This window comes from Vicugna pacos, chromosome 19 (assembly GCF_048564905.1).
Source record: "Vicugna pacos chromosome 19, VicPac4, whole genome shotgun sequence".
NCBI lineage: Eukaryota > Metazoa > Chordata > Mammalia > Artiodactyla > Camelidae > Vicugna > Vicugna pacos.
The window spans coordinates 35,926,502-35,944,807 of NC_133005.1; the positions used below are offsets into that span (position 1 = coordinate 35,926,502).

Here is an 18,306-nt window from a genome sequence, read left to right on the forward strand (position 1 = left end):
GGGGAGAGTTTATGGCAGGGGTGGCACTAACACCCCATCCTGCATCCATGGCAGGCATCACTAATCGACCAGTAGTTCTCCCTGAACTCAACTTGGCCTACAGGCAGGCAGCCACTGCCCGCCAATTCCAATTGGTACCTGAAACAAAACCTGTTGCCCTTCTAGACTCTAATCTACACATTCTCAACAGGATGCATTCATCCCCAAGGAGGTGAAAATTGGCTCTTGTGGGGAAGGCAAAAAAATTTTCTCTTTTTATATATAAAGCACAGACCTATGTATACAGTACACAAATAGATATATAGTATATCCATGATATTAAAATTTCATGCAGTGATAATTAGGAAAAATTACCTAAACAGCTCCTTATAAAGGTAATAATAATAATAATAATAATAATAATAATAATAATAAAAGAGCAATGGTTCTCAAACTAGCATGCTTCAAAATCATCTGAAGGGTGGGCTAATACACAGATTTCTGAGCTCTCCTTCCAGTTTCAGATTCAGCAGGTTTGGCGTGGGGCCTGAGAAGCAGGCTTTCCAACAAGCTTCCAAGTGCTGCTGGGGCAGGGAGCACTCTCAGAGAACCAGGGCTCTAGAACTGAGTCCAGCAGTTCTCAGGCCTGGATGCACGTCAAAGTCATCTGGAAAGCTTTTCTAGAATCCCATGCCCAGGATCCACCCTACAGACTGAATCCGAATCACCAGGGCTGGGACTGGGACTGGGGCATCAGTATCTAAAAAGCTCCCTCAGTGATTCCAGCACAGCCAGGGCTGAGACCCGCTAGGCTAGACTGTGAGCTCCAGGAGGGCAGAAACCATGGCTGTATTTCTCTCCACTGCAGCCCCAGGACCTAAAACTGTGCCTGACACATATCATGGGCTCATAATTATGGATATGTTGAATAGATGGATGAGTGGGCGGGAGGATGGGTAGATGGATGGATGGTGGATGGATGAATGATGGGTGGTAGATGGAGGGGTGAATGGGTGGGTAGATGGATGGTAGATGGATGGGTGAATGGGTAGATGGATGGATGGTGGATAGATGAATAAATGGATGAGTGGATGAATGGGTGGGAGGGAGAAAGAAAGGAAAGAAGAAACTTAATTATGGTGTAAGTTCTTAGAAAATTTTAACAAGTCTCCATCCCAAAGAGAGACACCTCTTGGAGTTTTCACAGGAACCAGGTACTGGCTGTTGTTCCCTTTTAAGCACCTTTGGAGATGGGTTTATATAAAAGGAGCCCCTCTTTTTCCATGTACGTTGGGAGCATGAGGTTTGAAAGTGCTGGGTCCCAGGTCAACCTTAGGCAGCTGGCCTGGTGGTGGGGGAAGGACGGGGTGACGCCAGGGCAGTCCCTTCCACCCCAGAACTCCAACTCTCACGGTGGGGGTGGGAGGAAGCACTCACTGGCCACGTAGTTCTCGTCCAGCTGCTTAAAGGAGAAGGTGACACTGTCCAGCTCTGACAGGGTCACCCAGATGTCCTCCAGCATGGTCCGTTCCTCCTTCTGCAGGAGGAAGACAGGGCGGAGGAGTCTCAGGTGCCAGCCCTGTCCCAGGGTTTCACTTCAAGATGCTGTGATTCAACTCTAGTTGACACACCAGGGCTGTGGCCCCACTAGGTGTGAGGTCTGCAGTGGGCTCTCCGGGGCTGCTCGTGAGGCTGTGTTTGCTCCAGCCTTGCCCTGTCCCTCCCCAGGTCAGAGCCCATCTCTGCTCTCATGTGCTAGGTGGTCCTCTTACCCGGACCATCCCACCAATCCCACTTAACCATTCAAACCTAACAGGCCCAAATAAACGACCTCACCTTCCTCCTCAACCTCCTCCAGCAGCTGCATCTCAGCAAAGGGCACCGGCTGCCCAGGCCCCAAACCCGTAAGGCTTCAACTGCTCCCTCCCCTCCCCCAGTACATAGCCTGTCACCTCATGCCACCCTGCTCCCCACCCCCAGTGCAAGACACCATCACCTCCCCAGGAGGATCACACCAGCCTCCTCCCAGGTCTCCCTCTCCCCACTTCCCCCAAACCAAGGGCAGTCAGAAACAAAACCAGAGATGCAGAGAGAAAGGACAGCAGCCCAGGGCAGGCTGCCAGGGTTCCCCTGTGACTCTAAGTTATCTTTTAAAAACAACTTGAACTGTATTACTCATCCGCTTCAAAGCCTCTGAACCCTCCCTCTGCTCCCAGAATAAAGTTACAGGCCCTGCAGATGTGCCCCACCAATCTCATTCCCCACGTTCCCCTGGCCTGCTCCCATCCAGCCACACTGGTCTCTGTTCAGGACCTTTGCACATGCTGTTCCCTCTGCCCAGCACACTCTGCCTCAGACCATTTACCAAGCTACTTCGTACTCAGGTCTCAGCTCAAACATCACCTCTATGTCACTTCCTTAGAGGGGCCATCTCTGATGACTTAAATCCAAAGAAACTCAATCACCATCTAAATCTTCTGCATAACCCCCTTCTGTACAGCTCTCCCCATTTTCAGTCCTTTCTTGTTCCCAATCTACTTCCCTCAACTAGGAAGTCAGCTTCAGACCCCCAGCACCAAGCTCGGAGCCTGCATATCCTGGCAACTAGGGGATTAGTGCACTGGACCCCAGTGTCCTCATCCGAGAAGTGAGGGTCAGGTGTTGGGTTCCTGGAACCAAGTGAGAGGGGGTCACCTTCCCACCAGGCAGGCACCTGTCTGCAACATCAGACAGCAGAGGGCACACCGAGGCCACACTTTCCCAACCCACCAGCAGCTGTGGCTGCCAGTCCCACCTGGAAAAATGTCTAGGAGGATCAGCGCTGCCAAGGGGAGGGGAGCTCCAGCCTTGGGCACACGGGCGGACGCGCAAACAGCACAGAACAAGCGCTGCTGCTGGCTGTATTTCTGGCGGGGGCATCAGCTCTGGGCACCCTCAACCCAAAATGCTGAGTTGTGGTCTCTGCTCCCTGGGAGCCGGCAGAAGAACCCACCTGGATTCTGAGCCCTGGGATGGGTGGACAAGGCACTCAGGGATAAAGGAGGAATACAGAGAAAGCAGGACAGCCTTGGGGTCACCCGGCCTACAGTCAGACTCCCAGGGTTCACACCAGCTGAATGGCCTCAGTGTTCTCATCCGTAACAAGTAGGTGGTAAAGGACCTGCCTCAGGCTACCACAAGGACGAAAGAAGATGCCATATGCACCAAAGAAGCTCACCTGGATTATAACAGAAGCCTGCTCACTGGTCTCCCAGCGTCCACCCTTGCCCCTCTACAGTCTTCCCCACCCGACATTACAGATGACCTTCTACATGTCAAAGTCAGATGCTGTCCCTCTTCTGCTCAAAACCCTCCCCTGACTCCCACCCACTTGGAGTAACAGCCAAAGTCCCACACCAGCCTGCAAGACCCCACACAGTCAGACCCTAATTAATTCTCAGGGCTCACTGCCTCCACCCTCCCCTGGCTCACTCTGTACCAGTCACATTGGGCACCTCGCTGAATCTCAAGCAATGAGAGCTAGCTCCTGCCTCAGGGCCTTTGCACCTGCTATCCTCTCTGCCTGGAAGCCTCCTCCCCAGTGTCCTCATGGCTCACTCCCTCCCTTCCCTCAGTTCTTAGATCAGATGTCACCTTCTCAGTGAGGCCTTCATTGGCCACCTTATTGAAATATTCAACTGTCACCACCCCAGACCTTCCTGCGCACTTCCCTGCTTAGTTCTTCTCCTTAGCCCTTACCACTGCATATGAGGGTTTCTCAGCTGCAGCACTACGGACACCTGGGGCCAGAAAATTCTCTGCTGGGTGTGGGGAGTATCCTGGGTGTTGCAGGACGTTCAGCAGCATCCCTGGCCTCTGCACACTAGATGCCAGCAGTACCTCCTCTCCCTCAAGTGGGACAACCTAAAACGTCTCCAGACATTGCTGAGTGCCCCCTGGGGGCAAAACTGCCCTGAGGAGAACCACTGGTCTACACCATTCCTTTTCCTGATTTGTTTATGTCTGTCTCCCAGAACCAGGATGCCAGGTCCCCAAGTACAAGAGCTCTCTGCTCTGTCCACCGCCGGGTCCCCAGTGCCTGTAACAGCGGCACACAGTAGGTGCTTGGTAACTGGCTGCGGAATGAATGAGCGAGGGGAGTGGGAGCTGGAGCCAGACCCCCTCTGGCCCGCGCTCCGGGCGGGCGCCTCCTCCCCGCCCCCCACTCACCACAGCCGGCGAGAGCAGGGACTGGCAGTGCAGGAGGACGCCGGTGGCCGCCACCTGCTCCAGCCACTTGCGGCTGGCGTCCCGGCTGCTCTCCTCGTACTCGCCGTTGTTGTTGTAGCGGTAGCTCAGGGCGGCCAGCAGCTGCTCGGAGAAGGCGCACACGGCGGCCACCAGGGCCTGGCAGAAGATGCTGTCCCTCCGCAGCTGCAGCTCCGTGTCTGCGGGCACAGGGGCAGGGCCGCGCTGGGCTGGGGCTCCTGTGCGCTCAAGGGCCCGCGCCCAGAGCTGGGGGCCCAGCACGACCCTTCGCCCCAACCCAACCACCCATCTGGGGCCAACTTGCAATAATTAATTGATCCCAGACACCAAAAGCCAACTCCACAAAAGTCAACTCTCCAAATGCAAAAATTTGCTGAAAAACTCAATTCTCTCAATAACCTATCTGCCTATTTAAAAAAAATTTTGTGATGTTCTGAAGGCTCTCCCCAAAACCTCACCTCACCCTCGGCTGTTTCTCCATTCATTAGGAAATTTCTCGGCCTTGACTGAGCATGACAGTGACATCAAACTCCACGTTTTAAGAAATGCAGTTGACCGTTTTCTCTATTTTTGAGAAATGTGCCTTCTGCCGTCCCCTGCACCCCCACTTCCCTGCCCCCTGCTTGTGACGTGATTCGCAGAATTGGCCAATTTCAGGCAATCAGTCCTTCAGGGTCCTAATCTTCTGGAAAGGATTATTTCTGATGACTGGCTCTGGCTAGTGGGTTTTCAGTGACCAGTCTGACCTCGATCCTATTCCAGCTTCACCTTGGCTGAGAACTTCCAGAAGGATGGGAGGGACAGAGAACACCTCGAGATTCCCTAAGCCCACCGTCAGCCCATCCTCCCCACTGCCTGCCGGGTGGGAAGCCCCAGGCAGCGGCTGAAGGCTCTACCAGCAAAGAGCCTCCCTGATCACTGGGGCGCCAGCCTGTGTCCTCGTCAAGCCTGCCCAGGCCTGGAAGGGGACAAAAGACAGTGCTCCTGGCTCCAGGGCCCTGAGACTTGTCCGCTGGACACAAGCAGACGAAGCAAGGTCTAAGTAGCTCTTGGAGGGACCAGACGCCACAATGTTACCTCCTCCGTGCCAGCCCCAATGACCATGGGAAAGTCAAGCTTGGCCAGCAAAAGAGGCTCCCCTGGGCCGCGGTCATGAGTACCCAACACTGCCAGGGTGGCCTCCCCCAGATCCACCAGGAGTGTGCAAATCGCAGGCGGCAGCCCCTGCAGAGCCCTCACCTGTGCACTTCAGCAAGGCCAGGAGCAGCTGGTTCTTCCCGTCTGGAAGGAGAAGGAATGGAGAAAGGAGAAGGGCTGAGGGGGGACAGCGGAGGGAGCGCGCAGAGCCGGGCCCTCCCTGCAGCCTGAGCACTCTGGCCCCTCCATCGTGCAGCTCTGGGTCCGCTCCATCGAGCTCCAGAAGCTTTGATTGAAAGCTGGGCAGATTCCAGAGGCCCCCAGATATCCAGGGGATGGAACCCCAACAGTTAGCTGCACCCCAAATGTTCATATACACCCACCACACAGAGACTGAAACCAGCCCCTTCAACTCCTGGGCCAGAGCCCCCAGCCCACACCTATACCCGCACGTGGGCACACGATCACACGTGAGCGTACAGACGTGTGGGTGCACACTCAGACCACGTCCACTCACAAGCGTACTCAGGCGCTTACTCACCCCCTACAAGGCCAAGCCCTGTCCACGCGCACACAAAGCTCAGACTTTCCACACACTGACGTAACATCCTGGGCTCTTTCCTTCAAATAAAGGCTCCGAGGCCCAGAAGGGGCATAAAAGAAAACTCTGAAAGGCCTCTGGGTTTGGCCTCTTGTGACACAGTCTGTCCTGGGGAGGCACTGACATGCAGGGCTGGGTGTGGTAATAACAACAGCGTACGCTTACTGAGGACCCACTGTGTGCCAGGCACTGTACTGAGAGCCTTATTTGTTTTGACTCATTCAGTCCTCACAACCACACATGAGGGAGGTAGTCCTATGAACCCATTTTACACACGAAGAGACTGAGGCACAGAGAAGTCAAGGAACTTGCCAAGATCACACAGCCAATAGGTGGGAGAGCTGGGGTTTGAGCCCTGGCCATCTGGCTCCAGGCTCCATGCTCTTAACCAAATACAGTTTTGGAAAACAGGACAGCTCAGGGCCAACACAGACTTTCAACTCAGAGGGTGCTGTTCCTGGGGTCATGGCCCTGAGGCCTAGCACCCCCTGTTCTCCTGGACAAATGTCTCCCTGGCCTGTGGTCCCAGACTCAAATCTGCCAAGAGCCAGGCTGGTAACATAAGATGCATGAAGCAGCCCCCAGGCTGCAGGGCGGGGTGGGGACTGTGTGGACTGGAAGACTCTCCTCCCCATCTGGAGATGGCGGCCACCACTCATCTCCAGCCAAGTGTGAACTGCAGGTCTGCTATTGCCAGATTTTCTGAATGTTCAAGAATAATCAGAAATTGAGACTTCTACATGGGATCTTGGATTACAAAAGCTGGCAGCAGATTCACATTGTTTAATGCTGTTGCATCAGAACCTACCTGTGAGCCCAAGTCTGATTAGGGCTCCCCGCTCCCTGCCTCAACTTGTAACCTTGATAATAAACAAAAGGAACTGAACTAAATCCACAATTTTGGAAGCAAAAAAGGGATAAGTTCAGTCTCCTCCGCCTCCTGACTGCGAGGAAGCCCTAGGCACCCAAAATCAGCAGTTCTTTGATCAAACGTGTACTGTCCCGGGGCCCTGACATAGCTGAGAAAGGGGCCCTCCCTCTTCCTGTCCCCTCCCTGGGCACGGAGGGACATGGAGCCTGGGGATGGACCCATTCCTGATCCAACCATGTCCCACGTTAAGTGCCAAAGGCCACAAAACGTCCATGTTACACCCTTCCCTGCCCGACTGACCTTCCACGTATCTCTGAATGTTGTCCACCAGGGTCTTGATGGAATTGGGGAGGTTCCAGGGGTCCTCCTGGATGCTGATCTGGATCAAGCTCCGGCCACGGACTGTACACTCCTCTTTCTGTTTGAACTCTGGGGCAGGAAAGTGACAGTTGGGCAGTTGTGGAAAATGGGTGGCACAAAGGTCCCAACACTAGATTCCAAAGCTCAGAATCCTAGACCAAGGATGCTGGCAGGACTCTTGGATATTATTTGGTCCATGGTAGGTACAATGAACTGGTAGGACACTCACCATGCATTTGCCTTCCATGGACCAGATGTCACCCCTTTTCTGCTCACCTTGCAAGCTGTGGTCCATGGGGAAATGCTTGGTCTCTTCAAAAGCCCTGCTCATGACTGGTCCCTTGAGGAGCGCGTGGATGGAGTCCACCTGGGTGGTAGGAAGCTCTGGTTAGTTTGGCCCCCAGAGCTCTCACAGCCCCTCCCATGCTATGGGAAGAACTCAAGGTCAAGCTAGGGTTGGGACAAAGGTCCTACCTGGTTAAAGAGATGCTCCAGGCAGCCGTGAAGCTTGTCCTGTTTGTCTGATGGGATCCTCATGTCACAGGGCAGCTCGTCCCCTGGCAGAAGGAAGAAACCAATGCCATCAACTATTCCTGCCTCATCTCACACCTTCCCAGCCTCTTTCTAAAGAAAGCAACGTAGCTACAGAGCTCCACAACCCACAGCGGATTTGCAGTCTGAAAGACCCAGTTCCTGGCTGTGGGACACTGCACAATTCACTTGACCTCTCTGAGTCTCAATTTCTTCATTTGCAAAATGGGCAATAGGAACTAAAACATTACACAATTGTAAGTTGCCATCATTATTTCCACTCTGCAAACGAGGAGACAGAAAGCCAGAGAGAAGGAACTAGATCTGAAGTCTCCTATTCATCCCCCAGCTGTTTCAGTTACATCAGCTGTCACAGGTAGGCACTTGCCCAAAACCTCTGCAGGGACAGTTTTTGCAGCTAAATATCTCATGTGATGAAATATTTATCTAAAGTTCGCAGTATCTCTGATTTTACCTGAGCTTCTTTTTTCTGTTGAATTGAAGTATGATTAAAATTAAACTTTCATGCACAGACCACCTCTGGAAGGACACACAGGTCAACAATGACAGTGGGAGCCTGGAGGCCGGGTAACAGGGGTGGGAGGGAGGTCAGTCACCAGCCACCCTCTCATGCCTTTTGAGTTACAAACCATGAGGATGTATGTCCTTCTCACAAAACAAAATTTGTAATTTGTAAAAGCTGAAATCAGTGAAACTAAAGTAAAAGCAAGCTTCAGTCTTCAAGTAAACATTACAAGTACCAATAAAATCTCACTTATGTCTGTCTGACCATCCAACCATCCGCCCACATTTCTCCACATCTGAGCAGAAATACACGTTCACCAGTGATCTCCAAATGTGGTCATTGCTGGGGGAAAGGCTGAGATACTGGCTTTTTCTCCTGTACCTCTTTAGAATTTTTCTGCGTCATTTGAATTTTGGGTTTGAGCATGTGTCATTTATGGAAACCATCGTTCACCCTGTTTTAGCGACGCTGGAGCCCTCATCACAACCTGTAACCGCATCATGAATGTCTTTGTTTGGTCTCTGCCCATGACATTCACGGAGCACGTCAGCTCCACGAGGGCCGGGATCTCTGTCTTTTCATTCACTGCTGTGGTCCTAGCACATGACAGGTGCTCAGCAAACGTGCTGAATGGATGAATGCAAGGAAAACCACTCCCATCCCATGCAAAGTGACAGCAAATAATACCACATGGAGTAAAGCATAACAAAGGAAAATAAACAAAACGAAATCTCGCTGGGGGCCCCTCTCCCCCAGCACGAGCCTCTGCACTCACCAGACCCCATCTCGTCGCTGCCCAGGTAGGAGCTGTTACTTCTCACGCTGGTGTAGGACAGGACGGAGTCCCGGTTACTGTTACACTCGCTGCAAAGCGGCAGAGAGGAAGGGATCAGTCACCATCCCACTCACAGCCCCTGGGCCCAGCACCGGAACCCACTTTCCTGAAGTGTAGACAAAACTCTTGGATAAACAGCTGGCCCAGAGAGAGCACTGTGGGCCGATCATCAGCATCAGAGACGGGGAAGGTTGTCCTGGAGGGCTTTCTCGGGCTGACGGGGGGAAATGTTTCCAGATCCCAAAACAGAAACACAGAAACGGTAGGTGGACAGCGAATCTTCTTCATTCAGGGGTAACTCCTGTCACTCCCCTCGTGGGACAGCCCTGTCCCTGCACACACCTGCACACGCCACACTCAAGCCCGCGGCTCTGTGTTCTGTCGCCCCAGCCTGGCAGGAGACCTGCTAAGAACAAGGGCTGTGTTTGCTTAGCTTGTGTCCCAGGAACTCATACGGTATCAGGAATCAACACCCACAATTCTGAAATTCTTCACCTTTCTGACAGTCAAGAAGAAACGACAGAGGACCCAAAAAAGTAAGAATGGAAACCCATCAAGGTGGAGAAATCTGGGCCATCGGACACAAGGCTCCAAGGACACACAGTGCCCCGGCAGCCAGACCATCTCGTCACACAGACACCAAGAGACACCGACCAGGCAGGGCCCTCGAAGACTGAAAGAATCAAAATACTGGAGGACAGGACCAAAGGCACTTCTTGCCAGATTCTATCAGCTCTGTGTTTTGCCCACAAACAACCAAAGTGCCCTTCCAAGACCCTACCGTACCCACCGTGGCCAGCTGTTGTACCACCTTTCAAGGGGGGTCACAGTGCTTGTTTATTTGTGTTTAAGGAGTTCCATTCACCCACTATATGGTTTATTACAGGAAATTGAGTTTTCAGTCTATTTAACCCACTAATTAGGACTTCACTGATCTTGTTATAATTAAGTTAACCAGGAGAAAACAATTCAGATACTCTGAGTTAGGAGGAAAAAAAAACATCTCAGCCTCCTTGAGTCACGTAAAAATAAACGGTGTTTGTTGCAGGAACCAGAGCTCTTACGTTGGTTTTAAAACACACTGCACATTCTGACTTTTTCTATGACCACAGTCCATCAGTGTGTGCAGAATGGAACCAAAGCAGAATGGATGGGTGGTGTCCACTAGGGGACAGGCCCTGAGACGTTAGCTTGGGTTTGGGGACCCGAAGAGGGCACTGGGGATGTGCCATGGGGCTCAGATCCCCCCTAGAACCATGGCTTAGTAACAGCACCCCATCCCACCACCTCCTGGGAAATGTCCCTTGAGTCTGGACATCTGCGTCGGGGCCTCAGCTGTGCCCCTGACCATCCACACCGAGCCCCACCTGTAGGAGTCGCGGTAGCTCATGGTGTCGTGACCCGAGTCCTCCTGATCCTCCTCAGACACCTTGAAGCACACTTTCTTGATGCCCCCGTGGTCCGTCCTGTCCATCTCACTCTCTTCACTGACCAGCGGGGGCGACGAGGCCTCCTCGGTCAAGGAGGGATCGCAGGACCCACCCGAGGTGGGCTCCGTGATGGTGGACAGCAACCTGTCGGGGGAAAGACTTTGAACTTAAAGGCACAAGCCTGCGGTTTCACTCACCCCCATGGAGGCCCCGGGCAAGGCCCTGACCTCAGGCCTCACCTCTGACCTTAAGCAGAGGAAGCCACCAAATGCTATGTCCCTCCCCTGAAAATCCTGCCAGCAACTCTGCAGATGCGCATACACTGGCCTTCCTGCAGGGGGCGAGATACACAAGGGTCTCATTTCATTGCCAAGCTACACAAGGCCTGGGAGTAGGAAGGTGACTGGGAAATGTGGTCTCTAAGGGCTGCACATGGTCCCGGTTACCCACGACTCAGCTCTGCCGCTGCACTGTGACAGCACCACAGATGGTGCATAAAAGGCTGGGCATGGGTGTGTCCCAATAAAACTTTATTTAAAAAAAAATGCAGTGTGCTGGATTTGGCCCACAGGGCACAGTGTGTCAATCCCAGGCATACAGCATAACCATTAGAAGCATGGGTTTGGAACACAAACAGATCCCAGATTCAAATCCCAATGCTACCATTTCCTAGTTTAGAGACTTAAAGCTAAGTATTAAATGACTCTGAGACTCAATTTCCTCATCTATACAATGGAGTAACATCACTATGTCCTAAGATAAAGGGAGTTAAAATATGTAAAGTGCCCAGAAGTGTCTGGTGCCTTGTAAGTGATCAGTAAACCCCAGCTGATACAATCCGACTACATCTCAGTGAGGTCACTGTTATGAATAACCCCACTTTAGCAGATGAGAACATCGAGGTTCAGAGAGGCTAAGTGACTTGGCCAAGGTCACACAGCTAATAAGTGGCAGGGCCAGCGTCCTGGCTCTGGACCTCACATTATTTTTTCTTTCATCATGGGCAATTTCTATCACATAGAGAAGAAGAGGGGACAGGAGGGTGAACCTCAGGTACCCAGCTGCCAGCTTCAACAACGGCAACTCAGAACCCACATTTCTTCCCTCAGTCTTCTCTGTAGCTTTTTCTTTTTCTGGAGTATTTAAAACAAACCTGAGATATCATATAATTCCCCTGATACACAGTTTCATACATGTCTCTAGCACATAAAGACTTCTTTTTTAAAGCAGTGGTTCTCAGAGTGCCACCCTCCCCCGGCCAAGAAACATTTAGCAATTTAGCAACTTTCCTGAGGGGCAAACAGTTAGCAACGTTCAGAGACATTTTTAGCTGTCACAACTGAAGCGGCGGGGGGGGGGGGCGTGCGGAGAAACTGCTGACATCCAAGGAGCAGAGACTGGAGTGCCACTAAATACCCCACAGCAAAGAATTATCCAGCCCAAAATGTCGATAGTGTCGAGGCTGAGAAACACTGTTGTAAACATAACCAGTCTGCCATTATCAAACCTCACAAAATTCATCAACCCATAAGACCATCTAGTCCCCAGTCTGTGTTCAAATGCCCCCAATGGTCCCAAAAGTGCCTTCGCACCATGGTATGTTAGAAACAGAACCCAAACCAGGCCCACTCGCTGTGTTTGGTTGATACGTCTCTCAAGCCCCTTTTCTAACAGTTCCTCCTCCCCCCTGAACCTGCTTCTCCCTTGTCATTCATTTGTTAAAGAAATTGGGTCATCTGTCATCTAGAATTGTCCACCCTCTGGATTTGGCCAATGGCATCCCTGAAGTGCCATTTCACCTTCCCCATACCCCACATCCTCTAGCCGAGTAGTGAAACCTAGAGCTTTGATCAGAGAATGGTGCAACTTCTGTTGGCAAAAACGCTTTGTAGGGGGTGTTATATGTGTGTCCTGACACATCGCACCAAAAGGGACATCATGTCCAGCCATCTCTCTTTCTGCAATGTTTAAAAGATAAAGTTCCCCCCAAACCTTTCACCAAATAGTTCTCGTCTCTACTGAGGATGCTGCCTACATCCACCCTTACATTAGAGCAGCGATTCTCCATTGTGAGTGATTTTGCCCCCAGAGAGGGCATTTGACGCCTGGAGATATTTTTCATTGTCACAGCTTAGGGAGGGGGTGCTACTGGAATCCAGTGGGTAGAGACCAGGGAAACCACTAATAGCCGAGCATGTACAGGACACACTCCAAACAATGATCCTTCCCAAACTGTCAATGTTGCCTAGGCTAAGAAATCCTGACTCTGAGATTCCCTGCCTTTCCCTCCTGGGCCCAGGGCTCACCTGTTGATCTGGGTGACATATTGCTTCATCTCCTTCAGGGCCACATCCAGTTTGGTAAAGAGCTGCAGGTAGGCATCCTGGATCTCACGGTCCTCCTGCTTGAGTAGGAAGCTCAGGCCCCGGTCCTCCTGGCCAAGGGTTCCATTGGCTGGCCCAAAGCTGCTGTCATTGGGACCCTGGCTTTGGGGGTCCCCATCCACAGCAGGTAGGCACTTCCAGGACGGGGCAGCCATGGTGGTGATGCAGTGCTGGGTGTAGGACATGGGGTTCAGGTGACCTACAGTGGAGGGAGGGAGAGCTCACTTGGAAACAGCCCCCAGATATTCATAAGCCCCTTAGACAGAGGTATACAAACACTTTTTAAGGATCCCAATGAATGAGAAAAGTTTCCCTTTTAAATACTCTTTTACTACATTAAATTACTTCAATAAAAAAGTTTCCATCTGGTGCTAATATGCTTGTAACTACTGTGATCTTTTTCCTGCCTATAATGTAGATATGATGGCTGGTACTCCAGCAGCCATTCTATACCATGAGGCATCTTTCAAGATAAAAGCAACATTTAGAGATGGTGGCATAGAAAGGAGGAGGCTGCATCCCTGATGACTGTGGAGCCATCATTCCAGTCCCAGACTGCTGGCCTTCATACATGTATCTGTAGTGTGAGATCAGAACACAATTTCTGACAGACACAGTTACCTTGCTCTGGGTCAAGGCCGATGAGGGAAGGTTTGCGACCAAAGCGGATGCTGAAGGACCTGCCAATCGAGGGCGTGGTCTTGGGGTAGGACACTTCCATGAGGTTGACGTGGCAATTTGTGGGGCAAAAGTCCAGGCCACACAGTGGATGGGGTTCCAAGGGAGCTTGTTTGAAAGGTGGGCTGACCCTGCTCTTCAGCTGAGCTGCAAACTGAGAAAGGTGGAGGACACGGGGTCATGATTCAGGGGTCTGGGAATTCTGGCCCACCCCCAGCACCCACTTTATCCTGGCCTAGGCCAGACATTCTAAAATTGGACAAAATGCCAATAGTTCCAAATTGAAAAGTGAATTCCCCTGCACAGCCTTTCCCTGGATCCAGATTTCAGGGAAGACCTGGAGAGATCTGAGGCCTCTGAGTACCTGTCCACATTCATTTCCCCATTTTAGCTGCATCTGGGCTGTTCTTGAGCAACCACCTCTCCCTGACCACAGTGCATGAGGTTCAGGTAAGACTGCCTCCCTATCCGTGCAGAGATTGGTACGGGGCTGGGCAAGGGATCCAAGCCAAGCCAACAAGAGTTCTCATCAAGCTCCTTTTCTACTGGGGCTAAGACTAGAGCTCCTGGGGGTCATCCTGCCACTACATGAAAAGAGCCTGCCTGAGAGCAAAGCCAACACAGAAGAACAAAGTCAAGAGAAGGAAGGAGACCCTGTTCTTGTGCTAGTGTGGTATCTGTTGGAGTGCCTGGATACAGCCATGCCTGAAGTTTACCTCTGGACTTTTCAGTAATACAAACCAGTAAATTCTCCTGTTTGTTTAAGCTCAGTTGGGTTGGGTGTTGACATTTACAACCACAGTACCCCCCGCGGAGACCCTGCAGGGTGTGGGCACCTCCTGGTAGCAGGCGATCCTCTGGCCAATGCTCTCCAGCTTGGTGTCACAGGTGTTGCGGAATTCATAGTGGAACATGGTCTTCACGACACTGCTCAGGGCCATGAGCCGTCCACAATTCTGCATGAAGACACTGTCGTCGGCAGCAAAGGCCTCAAGGATCTACAGAAACATTAACAGCTACTGAGCACTCACTGTGCCCCAGAGCGGGTGTTCAGGGGTTCATGTGCGGTGACTACTGTGTGCCTCGCAGTACCCCTGTGAGGTCACGTCTCTTACTGGCCCATTTAGCAAATGCGCAAACTAAGCCTGAGAGATAGGAAGTCACTCTCCTAAGTCCCACAGCTGCCACGTGGTGGGGTGGGGACTAGAACTCAGGGCGCCAGGCTAACTCTGAGGACGTGGGGATCAGGCTGCTCCACCCCCTCAGGGCAGGGCGCTGCCCAGCAAGACCTTGGCGGTGAGGCCGAAGCAGCCCCGTGGCTCCACGATCTTCTCCAGCACGTGGCACTGGATGCCTGCCGTGCTCACGTACTCATACACCACGCCGTGCTCCAGGTGCACGTTGTCCACGGTCAGGCTGACCACAGGGCTGTCCTCGTGCAGGCTCAGCTGGGGACCCAGGGACAGCAGGGGGAAGACTGGAAGCCAAAAGGACAGGCAGCCCTGAGGAGGGGCACCACCCCACACCAAGCCAGCCCCCTGACCCAGCACCGTGGACGACTCATGTTGGATAGATGGGGAGACTGAAGCCTGTGCTGCAGTACTGTTCATTTTGCCAGCTCACTATCGCTCATTCCTTGTTTTAGAAGATTTTCCTTCCAGGAATCAACCCTTGAGCCCCATTCCTGGTCTATGTGGCTCAGAAAAGGGGACCCCCACAACCCACACCCTCCCCTAGAGACAAAGGTCCTGGCCAAGGAGCATACTAGATTCCCCTTATTCAGTGATTGATTGAGGAACAAGCATGTGACCCAAGCTGGGCCAATGAGAGTCAAGTCTGGGACTTTCTGTTAGATCTACAAAGAGGAGACATTCTCTTTCTCAACTGGATTCCAAATTACCAAAGCCACCAGGTAGAGAAAACAGCATGTAAGGAGGAAATCAACACAGAGGGAGCAAAGCTGAGAACTGGAGAAAAACAAAGAGCCTCCTCACTATATGAGGTGCTGGATCAAGCCAGACCTGAAGCTTGATTGGCCCTACTCATACTTTTTGGTTTGCTTAGCCAATGTTTTTATGTAGCTGAGGTTAAGTCCCGATTAACATGAACCCAGACAGACTGTGGCTCCTCAGAGGCCACAAAGCTAGATAGTGGCATATCTAGGAAGAAAGCAGGCAATTTATTGGAGTGAACTGCTTTCCTTTTCATCTGCTCAAAAGAGTACCTCCCAACACACACACCATCACTTTCTCCCCTCACCCTCATGCTACATCATCACTTGTCAATTTTTTGTTCTTTTGTGCATTATCTGGCTCCCCTCATGTCTGTGCCCTAAGGGGAGGGACCCTGTCCTCCTTGCTCACTCGTGTCTCCCATGTTCCTAGAACAGGACCTGGCACATAGTAGATGCTTCTACTTGTTGAACAGAAAGACAGAAACTGCCGGCTCCCCTCAGCGTGGTCTACCATCATCATCAGGGGTCACCCACGTGCTAGGGAGAAGGCCCAGAGCCTTTCCTGTCAGAGGGGCATAAACTGAGCTCGAAGTTGCCAGCTGACCTCTCCCCCGTCCCCATCAACCTGTCCCCTGTAGGATCCCTCTGCCAGGCTGTGTGTGTTTCAGCAGTGGGGGACGGTTCCCCAGCCAACCCTGTATACCCCAGTTCTTTGCTAATCCTGAAATTACCAGCAAGGAGCCCAGAGCTAGTGGACACAGAGGCATCCAAAGCCCCTGGTCTTTCTACAGCCTCTGTCCCCACCCCAGCCCAGCAGAAGTATGGCACAGAGTCCAGACAAGTGACTGCAGAGAAGAGGCTATTATTCAGACTACAACTATTTACTGAGTGCCTACTATATGCCTGGCACAGTTCTAGGATCGGAGGATACAGCAAGAAATAAACAAAACCCCTGCCCTCAGGAAGCTTATTCTCTAGAAGGGAAAATGAAGAAAAGCAATAAACAAATAACTGTATGACATATGCTAATTAATAATGTGGTGAAGAAAAATAAAAGAGGATAAGGAGACACCGAGGGATAAAAGGGGCTTAATCACAGCACTCCAGGTGGTCTCTCTAGGTAACATTTGAGCAGAGAGCTGAGTGAGGTGAGGAGAACAAGGTGAGAAGTACTTGGGGGAGAGCATTCCAGGCAGAGGGAGCTGCAAGTGCAAAGGCCCTGGGGCAGGGGTCCATTTGGTATTTAAGAACAAGAGGCTAGAGTGGATGGAACAGAGAGGGCAAGTGGGAGTGATGAGAGGAGAGGCTGGGGAGCCTGGTCTGGCCTGGAAGGCCATGATGAGGATTTGGTCTTTGCCCTGCATAGGGTGGAAGCCATTGGGAGGTTCTGTTCTATTTTTTGAGAATAGCCGGCAGAGGGAGAGGTAAGGCAGGACAAGGAGATCGGCGAGCATACTACTACAATAGTCCTGGTGAGAAATGGTGGTGGCTTGGGCCAGGCACAGTGGAGGTGATGGGAAGTGGTCAGATTCTGGCCGCACGGGGAAGGCACAGGCAATGAGGTATGCTGCTGGAACCAAGGTGGTGGGACAGAGGAGAAAGAGAACAGTCAAGGAGGACTCTGAGTTTGGGGTCTGAGAATCTGGAAGGATGGAGACTGGACACCGAGGGGAGGAACAGGTTTCAGAGGAAGGTAAGGCGTTCAATTCTGGCCACACTAAGTTTGTGATGCCTGTTAGACATCCAGGGGGTGTCAGGGAGAAAGACAGGGCTGGGGTCCAGGGCTAGAGAGAAAAATGTGGGAGCTCGTGGTGGGCAGAATAACGGTCCCTGAATGATGCCCCCATCCTATCCCCAGACCCTGGGAGTACACGATGTTATCTGGCTAGGAGGAATTATGGCTGCAGCTGGAAATAAGGTTGCTACTCAGCTGACTATAATAAGGAGTAGCCGGGATTATCCAGGTGAACCCAGTGTAATCACAAAGGTTCTTCTGTCCCTTTACCTGAGTTGGGCTGGTCTTCCTCTCCGGCCCCCTCACCACTGGGGTCCTCACCGTGGGCCTCCCGGGCCTCCTGCGCATCCTCGTGGGTGTGGTAGACCCACTGGTACAGGCCCTGTGAGGGGAGCAGAGTAAAGGGGGCGGCCACCATGCCAGGAGCCCAGGCAGGAAGGGACAGGGCGAGGTGCACACTGTTTCCTGATTCCAAAACTCAGGCTTTTAGCCTGTCAGTGCCACCACCTGTGGACAGCCCTCCCAGGCTTCGCTCTGGAACCTTCCTGAGGGACCTCTAGTCACAGTCAGTGCTCACCCTCTACAATCTACACTCCACACAGAAGCCAGGGAAGTGGGGAGCCTTTGAAAATGTAAGTCAGATCCACGGGAGCAGAAACCTTGTCCCCCCTGGGGCCCCAGGGCCTAGAAGTGTGCCAAGCACACAGCAGGTGCTCAGTAAACACTTATTGCATGAACCAATGAATGGGACCACCTCCCACAGAACCCTGGCCCCCAACCCAAGTATAACATCAATTTTTTACCATCAATATGACTATTTGCCCATCATGCCTCCGTGGTAAGAAAAGAGGGTCTTATTGCACCCATTTCACAGCTGTGAAAACTGAGACCAAGAGGTTTAGGGAGGCAGGGGGGTCATAGAACCCAAGCCCAGCTCAGCCCTGCCAGGTAGGCAGCCTCACCCAACCCAAAACATTGTGGTATGTTCTGAATTTTCCCCAGAGAAGGGAGGGTGGCTCCCAGTACCCCTTCCCAAC

The 18,306-nt window shown here is 52.1% G+C and overlaps 1 protein-coding gene across 2 annotated transcripts in view; it reads right to left on the bottom strand.

Moving 5' to 3' along the window:
- PREX1 (phosphatidylinositol-3,4,5-trisphosphate dependent Rac exchange factor 1) overlaps nt 1–18,306 on the bottom strand; it is a 174,546-nt gene that overhangs the window by 8,355 nt on the left and 147,885 nt on the right. For both annotated transcript variants that reach the window (XM_006206688.4, XM_072944355.1), the window contains exons 21-33: nt 17,540–17,651; nt 14,870–15,057; nt 14,417–14,578; nt 13,524–13,734; nt 12,825–13,101; nt 10,456–10,662; nt 9,029–9,117; nt 7,671–7,753; nt 7,473–7,563; nt 7,137–7,265; nt 5,467–5,508; nt 4,189–4,406; nt 1,417–1,516 (exon numbers count right to left, since the gene is read on the bottom strand). In XM_006206688.4, the coding sequence (XP_006206750.3) occupies nt 1,417–1,516; nt 4,189–4,406; nt 5,467–5,508; nt 7,137–7,265; nt 7,473–7,563; nt 7,671–7,753; nt 9,029–9,117; nt 10,456–10,662; nt 12,825–13,101; nt 13,524–13,734; nt 14,417–14,578; nt 14,870–15,057; nt 17,540–17,651 (1,909 nt within the window). The remainder of the gene's footprint in view (nt 1–1,416; nt 1,517–4,188; nt 4,407–5,466; nt 5,509–7,136; nt 7,266–7,472; nt 7,564–7,670; nt 7,754–9,028; nt 9,118–10,455; nt 10,663–12,824; nt 13,102–13,523; nt 13,735–14,416; nt 14,579–14,869; nt 15,058–17,539; nt 17,652–18,306) is intronic.